The sequence below is a fragment of the Phodopus roborovskii genome, unplaced genomic scaffold, assembly GCF_943737965.1.
Source record: "Phodopus roborovskii unplaced genomic scaffold, PHOROB, whole genome shotgun sequence".
Lineage (NCBI taxonomy): Eukaryota > Metazoa > Chordata > Mammalia > Rodentia > Cricetidae > Phodopus > Phodopus roborovskii.
In genome coordinates this window covers 10845024-10858177 of record NW_026126599.1, presented here as the reverse complement: position 1 = coordinate 10858177, position 13154 = coordinate 10845024, and the positions used below count along the sequence as shown (strand labels likewise).

Here is a 13154-nt window from a genome sequence, read left to right as displayed (position 1 = left end):
TTACACATCAAGATGACCCCTACGCCAGGCATTGCAGCACAGGCTTTTATTCATGGTGTTCAGGGGACAGATATAGGAGAACTGCCACAAGTTCAAAGCCAGTCAGCTCTGCAGAGCTTCAGGACAGCCTAGGTTACACTGTAAAGCTCTGTCACTCTGACATAAACTGGTTATCTACACATTTTTTTTTTATTATGAATGTAAATGTTGGCTCATCAGTGATACCACTCTGGCAGGTGTGAACAATGGGGGGCATCCCCATAGTTGCAGAAGGCACCCCAGATGTCTTAGTTCCTCCTGATCAATTTTGGTGAGTTTTTATGTAAACTATGAGTAACGTCATTTTTTTTTTAAAAACCCACAAATGGAGCTGGAGGGATGGCTCAATGGCTAAGAGCACTTGCTGTTCTTCCAGAGGACCTGAGTTCAGGTGCCAACACCCATAACAGGCAACTGACAACCTCCTGGGAGATCCAACACCCTCTTCATGCATACTCTCTCTCACTCACACTCATACATATACAGAAACAAAACAGCAGGTACGTTGGTACCTGTTAAAATTTGTAAAGTGTAGAGAATGTGGTCCCTTTAACACTAGCTATTATCCTTCCAATCATTTTGCACAAGGTTGAAGACCTCGTAAGAACCGTAGCAGGAGTTCAAAACAAATATGAAGTTCAGGCTCTGCCATGTCATTGGCCACTTATTAACTGATATCTGATGAAAGAAGGAAGGGATCATGGGTGCTGAATGGCATGTCAGCCATACAGGTCAGTGTGGCTCAAGGAAGATGCAACTAATTAGAGAACAAATAAATTCCACAGTACGGGGGAATCACCAAGTGTTAGCATTGCACCACCCGCTGTAGGGACACAGATTGCTGCCCTTTCATCCCTAGATGGGACAGGCATTCCATCCAGAGTGTTAAAGTTACAAAAGCTCAGATACCTAAAGCCTTTTCAGTTTAAGGGAATGTCTTTTGAGAAAACCTCTTGCTCGTTTTCCTAAAAAAAAAAAAAAAAAAAAAAAAAAAAAAGATTGCTTGATGGGATTTTTTTTTTAATTCTTAAAACTTTATAAAGTTTCAATCCACTATTTTTCACATCTTGATTACTGTATTGGGGGAAATGAGAACACACAGCTAATCGTACTGCCTTTAGACCTCACTGAGAGCTGGAGAGTTCATAATTCTATCCCCAGTCATCAACTTTTTAAAATTGTGTGCTGTGTCCAAGTGGCGTGTTTGAGGCTATGCTCATTTTGATTACTGTTGAGTGCCTGTGCAATTCTGTTAGACGCCTGCAGGCACACACAGGTATCATTGCTAGCAAAGCTTATCGATGTGGCTTACAGAACCCACATGCCAGATCTTTCAGATGCGTAGTCTAGCAAACACCAGAAATTGTTCTCTTTGAGTAGAAACTTGGACATTTGACAGAGCTAAGATGGCAATCTAAGGAACATTCTAGATGAACAGAAAGTATGCCAAGAACATCAGCAACAGGAATGGCTTCCACCCTGGTGAGGAGTCTAATGACACAAATGTTTCTTTAAGAGAAACATGAAATTGTGGGGCTTAGAGACATCAAGAGTGTCTTCCATCAAAGTCTGTGTTGCTGAAAAGGAAATTGGTCGAGTTAAGTTACTCCTCTCTGAACTCTGGCCATGTGGTCCCAATCAGCCACCATGGTGTGATGGATAGAATGGATAATCTCCTTCATGCTTAAGCCCCAGAGGGAGCACGCAGCCAGGACACAGAGGGTCCTGTTTCCCAAGGAGGAAATCTACAGTTCCAAAGCAGGTCTGTGCCTATTGTAAATGACAGAAATATTTCTTTCATAATTTCACCAAAGTGAAAATGACCGTAGCAAAACTTAACCTTGGTTTTTGATGAAGCTATATGTAGACAGGTCAGAAAATTCCTAGGAACTCTCCAGAAGACCCACTTGAGATAGAATTCTACAGATGCAAATCACCCTTCTACTACTATCACTTTCAGAAACTCACCTCAACTTCCCAGCATAGAGCCCACAGGCTTTAGGGAGACATTGCTTACCCTGATGTGTTCATGTGACCACGTGAGATAAAAAAAAAAAAAACTACCCAACCCTCGAGCATCTGCTGCTGGTTGTGCTGAAGGGCTAGGAGTGACAACTTGCAGGAACCAGAGACAACACCCCAGAACAAAACTCCACAACAGATCCCTCTAGGAGGAGTGGGCCAGTGGGGGCATCACTAAGGTCTGAGAGATGGGGTTTTTCATCATTTAGAGAAAACTCTTCTAAACCATAGCTATTCCAGGAATAGCAAAAATAAAAGCGGGCTTTGTTTTAAAGGTCCACAAACTGGCACCATCATCCTACAAAGTAACCAGTGAACTGTATAAGTCTATACTTCAGTCTTCTGGACCACGTATGGAGCAAACCACAGGCTGTTACACATACTAGGTTTGCTATCAATATCTGTAGACAGACCCCTGCCAATAGGAGCGCAGAGCCAGGCCTGGTGAGATAGCTTGCATTTGATCCCAGAAATCCATGGTGGGAGGAAAGAAGTAATTTGTGAAGTTTCCCTCTGATCTTCACACACTCACTGGGGCACACACATACTCACACGTGCATGCTTGCACGCATGCGCACGCGCGCACACACCCCCCACACCAAAACCTCTGTGGATCAGTTTCCTGCTGTCCACATAAAACTCATATAAAGATACTTTTAAAGAAATCCTTCGACTTCAAGAAAAGACCATCCCATAGCCAAATCCCTGCCCAAGTACCTGAAGTATGAATCCTTTCCTTCCCACAGGAGACAGAGGTGCCTAGACAGCTCTGGAGATACTTTGTAAGGAAGAGCAAGGGAGAGGTGCAGTGTGATGCTTCATTTCTTTATGAGCCAAAGCTTCATAGCTACACTTTCTGGAGAATTCCATTTTAACAGCAATTCTCATTCAAATGCCATTTGTCCAGACCACATCAAGAGTATATCCCAGGGAATGACCCTCACATCAGTGTCATTTACCAGGCCGACTGCATTCCCCAGAGCTACCAGCTCTCGCTTCTCTATCACGCTCTCTCCTGCTGTGAGGCACAAACCACCCCTTAATGGCTTCCCTCCTTCAGTCTGGCCCTGAGACTTCAGGGAAAGATGGTCTACTCCATCCTGCAATTGCAGGAGCCTGTTGCTCTCTGTAAAGTGAAGCATCTGGATTAGGAGTGGGCATAAATGGCACTCTATAAACACAACCACTTGCTTATGCGAAAGGAAACTTTAACAAATGGAAGAAGTTATATTAGTGGAAATTCTAATGTGCCAGCCAACTTAGTTAAGCCAACTGAAGTAGTCAGACACAATTCCTTGGATAATAAATTATCCGAATGTAGTGTTCTAATGGAAGGAAGGCTTGGTGGCCGGGTACAAATCCTGGAGACAGAGTAGTGGTAACTGGTGTTCTGTAGGCTACTGGATTCTCTGCCCACATCAGAACTTAGCTGGTGACTGTGCCTTATTTGCTTATAGCTCACCTCCTGTATTTGGCAGTAAACAGGAAAAGCTCTCCATGCCTGAGTCTTTTTCTCCAAACCCCTGGGGCTACACAGATGCTTTTCAAAGCATATCTATACAAGGTTTGTCATCTTTCTAAGATGTGACTATGAAGTGTCAACTCATCTGTAGATTCCACACAAAAAAACACTTCCTGCAATAGCTATTCCATGAGGAGTGAGTGACAGCCAGTTAGTGTGTAGTGTAAAAGGTCGGAATTCATTAACCTCAGAGGCAATGTCTGCATTATCAGAGACAAGCTTTGTGCCCAATGGCTACTGTGCATCTCTGTGGGAGTGATCAATAAAAATGGAAGAAACCCTGATTATCTCAGAAGAGAACTAAAGTAATGTAAACAAAAAAAATTAAAGTTTTGGCAATAGAGTTCCAGTTGTTTAGTAAATCATCATCTAGGCTTAAGGGAGGTATATGAGACTAATGACAACCTCCAGAAAAAGGCAACAAAATAGGTGATAATTCCATGACATGGTGGCTATTATTTCCCCACCCATTCTATGACAGACATCAGGAATTAGTTTTGGCACATTTTCCTACTAATCCGAAGTATATCCTCAGTATCAGTTTGAGCACGGTATTCCTTCCGTATGGCGGGTGTTAGGCAGTTCGTTTATCCGTGGAACGAATGACTCTGGCTATGCATCCCGACTTTCCAAGATGACACACTACAGATATAAGCAGTGAAGACGCTCCTGGGCCTTACGCTCCCAGAATTTGTGTTAACCAGCAGTTTACCATGCAGAGTAATGGCTTTTTTGCTGGATCTGCTCTATTTTATAGTTGCAATGGGAATGAGTATGAGTAATGAAGTTTCTCTTCAGTGATGAAAGGGACATGGAGTGGAGGGTATACATTGGAATTGCTGATTCCATGAACTGGTGAGATCTATTGAATGGTGTAGGAGTTAAAGGGGAAATCACTGAATCTTGTTTTATTAGGAGTTAAGACATTACTAGTGTTATTATTATCGTTATTCATCTCAATGTCTGCTTGCAAGCAGTGTCTTCCAAACCCACGGGAGAAAGGTTGATGATGAGTTCTAATGTGGATGGATGCTTTCCTCCCTCCCCCATCCTCTAAGAGACAGAGGAAGACCAGGGCCTCCTGCAAAGCTCTTTGTCTCAAGTGTCAGAAGGAACAAATATCCCATAGGGTACGTTCTGTAGAACTACAAAAAGAAAGTGCAAGGCTCAGTATGCCCAGGCAGCAGGTGCCATGTCTGCTTCCCCCTTGGCCTGTGCAGTTCTCTGCAGCTTTCCCATCCACCTCACTTCCTGCCTGCCATTCTCTCTTCCCTCCTCACCTGAAGCTCCCTGGCCACTTTTAGTTTTAAGTGGGCTGTGGCCTCCCTGTGATGGCAAAGTGAGCTAACCCTGGAAGAAGGCAAATTGTAGGAACAGAATTTGAGGAGCGGGGCCATAATAGTGGTTCAGTCCAAATCAAGGTGACAGCCAGGCACAGTGTGGCTTACTCCGGTGACCACATTACTTCGATGGCTGAAGAGGAGGGTTACAATTTTAAAGCCTGTCTGGGCTACACTGTGAGCTCAAGGACAGAAAGGCAACTCAGTGAGGGCCCTATCCCCCAAATACAAAAGGGCTATGGATATGAGAATGTGCTTGGCTAGCATGTATAAAGTCCTGGGCTCGACCTCAGTGGGGAAAGGAAATTCCAGTGACAGTAGCTGGAAAGAGCTCACTGTCACGATCTCACTGTGATGACTGTCTCCTGATCTGGGTAATTACATACTCTGCTCAGGAATCTAACTCCAAGACACAATTTATCCAGCCAAGAGGTAGGCTCACAATGGGCATTTTCAAATAAGATTCATTGATTTTTATTTTATGTGCATTGGTGTTTTGTCTGCATGTATGTCTGTGTGGGGGTGTTGCGATCCCCAGGAACTGGAGTTACAGACATTTGTGAGTTGCCATGTGGGTGCTGGGAACTGAACCCAGGCCCTCTGGAAGAACAGCCAGTGCTCTTAACCACTGAGCCACCTGTGTTTTCTATTGAGGCTGATGGCTGTCTGCTTTGTTTCTTTACAACCAGAGTTTGTGACTGATGTGCAAAATGATTTCATATTACGGTCTTTAGATCTCAACAAGTTTCCAGTTTCATTAGAACTGAGCAAGGAGGAATGGGCACAGCAATGGCGGTCTTCCTCTGGGAGTGACTTCTATCATTGATGTCTACTTGTTGAGGGGCTTAAATCCCTCCCTTCGAATATCTCGTCATTTGATCATTCTCTAAGGATGCAAAAGGCAGTGCTGCAACATTATGACCAAAAGACCCATTTCTGCCTTTTGTCCTCACCAAAATATGTCTGCTCTTTCACTAATATTTGCTTACTGCCAGTGAACTAATATACTGTAGCCAACTGCAACAAATATGGACAGTCTTAAGAGATAGTGGCAATGCTATATGTTATTATATTACTATTTTTAATGATTTGCTTATTTTCATTTCATGTGTATCAGTGCTCGTCTGCATGTATGTATATGTACCATGTGTGCACAGTGCCTAAGGACTGTGTCAGACCCGGTGGAACTGTAGTAACAGACAGCTGTAATCCATGATGAACCTGGGCCCTCTTAAGGAGTAGCAGGTGCTCTTAACAGCAGAGCTATCTATCTAGTCCCTCAATGATTAACTTAGTAGAGAAAGCTGTTCGATCACACCCCCAACCCTGTGTGTGTGTGTGTGTGTGTGTGTGTGTGTGTGAGTGTGTACACGTGCACTTGCATGTGTATGTATATATCCAGAGCTTTAAACTGACCTATATTTATTCCCAGCTCCCCCAAAATATTTTATAATTCTAATATGTAATAGATTGCATCATGCTGAAGGCCCACCACCTTGCACCACAGACTGAACATCTCAATAATTAAGACCTGGAATTCTGATCCTACCACTTGGTCAAGCTACACTAAACCCTGTTCTGGTGTTGTAGGAGTCAACTAAACAGACAAGAGTCTCTTCCTACATGGCACATTGAACTCATTGGGTTCTTGAAAATTCTAGCTGAAGCTGAGCACAAAAAAAAAAAAAATGCAGGTTTCTGCATTTAGACTGGTAGCCCTATGCTGCCCATTTGTGTCATATTTACCAGGAAAACCGTATTCTCACCCAGTCACAGAAGACCTCAGACCCAATGCCAAACAAAAGCAAGGAGAATATGGAGGGTGACCTCTTACCACTAACAAATATGTAGATTGCAGATTCTGTTTTCTTTTTCTTGGAAGCGGATTTGGGGAGGTATCTACAGGTGTAGAGGCCCGTGTGGTTGGCCTGTGCCATGTTCAAGGTCAAGGTGCTACAGAATTGTCTGTTCTTCCTCCCACAGGCAGATCTAGTGACGCTCAGCCTCTTCTCCTCCTTACTCACTGTTGCAGGCAGAGACCATGAGTGGGCTGCCTCCCCCCTGCAACCAAAGCAAAGCACAGTCAAGGCTGAGGCCAGGCTCAGGACCAGGGCTGAAGCGTTTGTTATTCTCAGGAACAGTATTTCCAGGCCTCCTGAGTGTCCATCTGCCTCATTAAAAACAAGCCACATAGTCTAAGGGGCGTTACCACCATGGTCAGGATAGAGAGGTGATGATATTTAGGCATCGTTCACTCAAGGTGCATGAAGCTCTCACCTCCATAGGACAAATTCTCTACATGAGGCTTAAAACAGGAGCCCCTGAGGCTCTGCCCCTCTCCCTTTGGTTCTGACGTGACTTATCCATCAGGGAGTCAGAGGGTTTGATTTGGGAACATCCAAATTACTGCACCCACACCCACCTTACCCACCTGCACTTCAGAAAGAGAGTCTGGCCAGCTTGCATGACGTGCTGGGTGCCTTTTAAACTCAGCTCAGGGCCTTTCAACTTTGACCCTGAACCAGATCCTGTAAAAGAAAATTTTATATGTGTTATTTGTAAATGGTTCATTACCTCTTCTAAAAGATTGCTTTTTTCCTTTAACATGTGCTAAAGGATACACCGGATGCAAGTTCTCTCTCTCCCTCCCTCCCTCCCTCCCTCCCTCCCTCCCTCTCTCTCTCTCTCTCTCTCTCTCTCTCTCTCTCTCTCTCTCTCTCCCTCTTTCTCTCTCTCCTTACTTTTTGTTTGTTTCCTGGAGTCAGGGTCTCACTAAGTAGCTCAAGGTGGCCCAGAATTCATGACAAACCTCTTGCCTCAACATCCCAAATGTTGGGATTGCAAATGTGAGCCACCATGCCTGGCTGTGGCTTCTGGATGTCATTCATTCATTAGTTGAGCAATATTTGGGGCCAGTCATTGAGTCATTTTTCTTTCTAAACTTGTTTCCTCATTTGGAAAACTAATTTTAGACTCAGTCAGTTTTAGAAGCTACTTGGTGTGGGTTGCATAATCTGTGTCTTGCACAATCCTCAAGTGGTCGGGTAAAACGGATTATTCACTCTTATACAGCATCTGGCAAGCCCACTAGGGATCATTGGGCAGCAGTAAAATAAGGCACGTGAAAGTGGGTTGCAATCTGTGTGTCTTTACACAATGCAATAATGACATCCATCCCAGGGACTATGTGGGTCTGGACATCTCTGTCTCTCTGTCCCTGTCTCTGTCTCTCTCTTCTCTCTATGAACTGCACTGAATTCTCTTGCATGTCTGACTCCCATTTGGACTCTTTGAGGCGTATGACTCTTTGAGCTTCTCTCTGCCCTCCGAACAGCATCTAATGGGCTAGAGCCTCCTTCTTCCTCTACCCCTTCCTGTTTCCCCCTTCTCCCTCCTTCCTCTTCCTGCTCTACCCCTCCCTGTTTCCCCCTCCTTCCTCTTCCTGACCACTGTAATGACAGGTAAAAGTCAAGGTTGGAAGCCAGGGACAGTGATCCCTAGGAAAGAATGGGGATTGGGAGAGTGGGAGTCTTGGGGACAGATATACTTGTAACCAATCTTAGTGAGTATTTTTACTTGAAAATGGGTTTTCACAGCAGTAAAGGGAGAAACTTGAAGTCCTCTAGATTCCCTTGTCAGGTTACAGATGTGTGAGGTGAGGTTTTTGTGTCAAATCCCTGGGCCACACCTGACTGTGATTGCCAGTGTTTCTCTGGGACACTTCAAAACTCTATATTGCATAGGTAGCTCCCTTTCCTTCTTTCCAACTGTGTGGCCTTAGTTTGCCACCCCTTAGCATCCATGTTCTACCGCCATGCAAAGGGTGCAGGCTCAGAACCATGTCGTACAAGAGGCTGACTCACTGCCCACCATGGGGCACACGTTCCCAGCATAACTGCTGCTAGAAAGTGTTCTGTTGGGTATAACATTTTAAAGGAAGACATTAGGTGAGCCTTCCATCTTCTAAATGTTGTGGTGGTAAAATATACCAAATTATTAACAAATTAATTGGCAGAATACTCAAGACTTTAAATAAATTAAAGCCACTGCTTCATCTAGACCTACATTCTGCCACAAAACCCATGGAAGCCAACCTGCCTGGGTAAGAACAAATTTTGTATTTTATTCATCCCTTTGAGTTTCCTGGTGCGATGACCCCCGAGAACAGTAGGTTTTCCTAAAGCCACAGCTAGTGGTTGGTGACACCTACCCTAAAAATATTCCAGGCCAGAATTGTTTCTGTCTTTCTTGTGTCATGGAACTTTGGGGGTTTAATTGAGCAATTGTCTCTGTGCTGGGAAAGACCCAGCACAGCTTCCTGCGGAAAATTCTGGCATTATTTGCAATTACCTTCAGTCTAGGTAGATTTGACAAAGCTTACCCTGCAGGAGAGGCCATGAGAAGAAACCTTTATTTTCACAACTTGAGGTTCCCAGCTGTATTAATCTTTCTTGGGGGGGGGGGGTGGCTGGGAATACTAATGTCTCAACCCTTGTCAAGGGAAACTGTGGCTTCAAGGTACATGCCTGAGAGCTAGGAAGTATAATTGCAAAAGTCCCTTAAGGACCAAGTCCTCCACAGTGTCTTCTCTACACTTTGTACTGTCTTCTGACCCAGACACCACATGGAATGAGTGATTAGAGACACTGGAGGGAAATGGTGTTACTGGAAAGTTTAGGGGAAAAATCTTAAGAAAATAAAATTTCACCGTGTAGTTTGTCTTCACTATCCCCAAAGAATTCTTCATTTAGAGTGAAGAAGCTAGATAACAGCCATTTTGGAAAAGGAGAAAGAGCTAGAGAGCTCATCAGTTAAGAGCACTGGCTGCTCACACAGAGGACCCAGGTTCGAATCTTAACACTTACATGATGGCTCACAACCATCTGTGTCTCCAGTACCAGGGGATCTGGCACCCTCTTCTGGCACCCATGTGGTGTACAGACATACATGCAGATACAGCAGCAATAATAATAAAATAAAAAATACTTTTAAAAAGGATATTTAGAAAAGGAAAAAAGTATAAGGATACTATATTTCTGAGTTGGTGGGTGCATTAAGGCCCTTCTTCAGTGAATAGGAAATTGGGCTCACATGAGGAACCAGATATGATAGCACCTATCTATAATCCCAGCATTTGGGAGGCTGAAGCAGGAGGACTGTGACTTCAAGGCTAGCCTGGGCCACACAATCAGGCCCCATCTCAAGAAAGCAGCAACTATAGATAACAGAAAACTAGTAAGGAAAACATTCTCTAGTGTTTCTAGAAAATATTATTAGTCCTTAAAACATTTCTAGCCTGGTGGTGGTGCACACCTTTAATCTCAGCACTCAGGAGGCAGAGGCAGGCAGATCTCTGTGAATTAGAGGCTAGCGTAGTCTACAGAGTGAGTGCCAGGACTATTTCATGGAGAAACTCTGTCTTAAAAAATCAAAGCAAAACAAACCCTCTCAACCGCCTCCCCAAAACCATTTCTCTGAGGCAGCTGGATATCCATTTCCCAGCAATAAAAGTCCAGGTACCAACTTGTAAACATCTGTTGCTCATCAGACACATGTTGCATCATTAGTGGTACCCAGAGTAGACACATCCTTGCTCAGGGTAGCACAGAGTTGGGTTGCCCATTTTCAAGGGTGGAGTACTCCATGTTAATGATTCCCCATTGTAAAGCTTGGGTGGGTATCAAAACTTTCCACTGTTTGCCACAGTAGCCTTATCATCTGGACTTGAATAATTTTTCTCTCTCACCATCAAAGTCAACTTCGGTATGAAAAACATAGAAACCTTTTTGCATCAGGAAAAGTATTGCCATAATAATGGAAAATCCTGACGCAGCCGAGGACAATAGGCTTGTTGTCAAGTTTCTTTTAGGGTCAATCACTGTAGCAAATAGCACACACATTCACAAAAAAAGCTTGTTGTGCTTGGCACCAAGACTTGGGAAGCAGAGGCAAGTGGATTTCTATGAGTTTGAGGCTAGCCTGATCTACATAGTAACACCCTTTCTCAAAAATGAAAACAAAAACAAACAGCCATGAATTTGTTCTTATTAAACACTGATAACTTTGTATTGATCTTTTCTGCACATGTTCATTATTTTTCAGCTCTTTATTGTCCTTCCTATGTGAAGGAGACACACCCTCCACCCTTGCCTTCATTTTCTTGTGCAAAATGGAATGCATTCTTTAACTTTAGCAGAGAGACTGAGTCAATTCCAAGCAATGCATGGTGGCTTTATTGTGAAAGCTAATCCAAGACCAGACAGAGTCTCCTTCAAAAGTTCTTCAGGGCTGAATGATGGGTTTAAGAGAAGCTCCCCAGAGGTCTTTAGGGTGGTAGCCTTGCAATCACTTAAGGGTCTGTTCAGAAACTCTAAAGAGATGACTCAGTGAATGAGGACACTTGCTGCTCTTGGGGAGGACCAGGATGTTGAACATAGAGTGAAGATAAGTCCTTCAGCTTCTCTTCCAAAAATGTTAGCAGACCTTATTATACAGAACCACATGATTATTCTCTTTAAGGAGGGCATTTTAGTAAATACAATGCCACACTTTAGTCCATATTGAAAAGTATATACCGTAGTGGGGACATAGATCTTGTAACAGCATGTCCCACTTACTGTATACACACAAGTCTATGGTACACATAGTCTATAGTGCTCACAGTAAGGACTTGGTCTAACATGCATTTCTTAGGAAGTATCCTTGCCATTAAGCAATGAACAACTGAGTATATCATGAAGCATCCTTCCTATTTTGAGTCATCCACTTCCTCCCTTTCTGGTCCTGCTCCTAACTAGCCCAGTGTGGCCACAAAGAATCTACTTAAGCATCTGAGGTGAGACTCATTTATACAACCTCTTCCAGCCTCTGACCTTTGTGACCTTTGACTCTGAGGTCACAACTTTCTATAACAAATTAGAAACCTCATGTTTAGGCTGGGCATGGTAGCACACACTTTTAATCCCAGAGCTTGGTGGAAGAGGTAGGGAGACCTCTGAGTTTTAGTCCAGTCTGGTTTACATATTGAGTTCCAGACCAGGCAGAGCTACACAGTGAGAACCACCACCACCACCACCACCATCACCACCACCACAATCATCACCATCATCATCACCACCACCACCACCATCGTCATCACCACCATCACCATCACCACCACCATCATCACCATCATCATCAACATCATCACCATCAACATCACCACCACCACATCATCATCACCACCATCACCATCACCACCACCATCATCACCATCATCATCAACATCATCACCATCAACATCACCACCACCACATCATCATCACCACCATCACCATCACCACCACCATCATCATCAACATCATCACCATCAACATCACCACCACCACATCATCATCACCACCATCACCATCACCACCACCATCATCATCAACATCATCACCATCAACATCACCACCACCACATCATCATCACCACCATCACCACCACCACATCATCATCACCACCATCACCACTACCACCATCATCATCACCACCACCACCACCATCATCACCATGATCACCACCACCACCACAATCATCACCATCATTACCACCATCACCATCACCACCACCACCACCGTCAACACCACCACCACCATCATCACCATCATCACCACCACCATCACCACCACCACCATCAGTATCATCATCATCACTACCACCACTATCATCACCATCACCATTGTCATCATCACCTCCACCACCATCAACAACAATATCACCATCACATGCTGAGAATACGGTATGCTTAATAAAAAGTCAGATAGCTCAATTCGGAAAATTGACAATGGATCTGAACAGATATTTTCCCAAAGAAGATATGAAAAAATGAAGGACACCTTTAGTCAGTAAGAAAATCGAAAGCAAAAGTACAATGAAAAGCCACTTTACTAAAGTGCCAGGATAGCCAAGTCATAAGAGGAGGGCAATACCCAGTGTTGTCACATAAGCAGGGTAGAGAAATTAAGAGTGGGGACTCTGCTGGTAGGATTTTAAAACAGTGCAGTCACCTTAGAAAACAGTAGCTACTTAAAAACCCTAATACTAAGTTAACCATTGGTTTAGTGGATTTTCCAGCAACTACATTCCTAAATACCTCCCCAAAAGAACTGAAAACACAACCACATACAAACTCAGACAGAAAGCATGTACTGCTTTCACAGAGGACCCAAGTTGGTTCTCATCACCCACAGCAGGTGGCTCATAACCAC

At 43.9% G+C, this 13154-nt stretch overlaps 1 protein-coding gene across 1 annotated transcript in view; it reads right to left on the bottom strand.

Moving 5' to 3' along the window:
- Positions 1-13154, bottom strand: part of Flt1 (fms related receptor tyrosine kinase 1) — a 158070-nt gene that overhangs the window by 127549 nt on the left and 17367 nt on the right. Inside the window, exons 2-3 of the mRNA XM_051205137.1 lie at positions 7355-7451; positions 6758-6984 (exon numbers count right to left, since the gene is read on the bottom strand). Of these exons, the coding sequence (XP_051061094.1) occupies positions 6758-6984; positions 7355-7451 (324 nt within the window). The remainder of the gene's footprint in view (positions 1-6757; positions 6985-7354; positions 7452-13154) is intronic.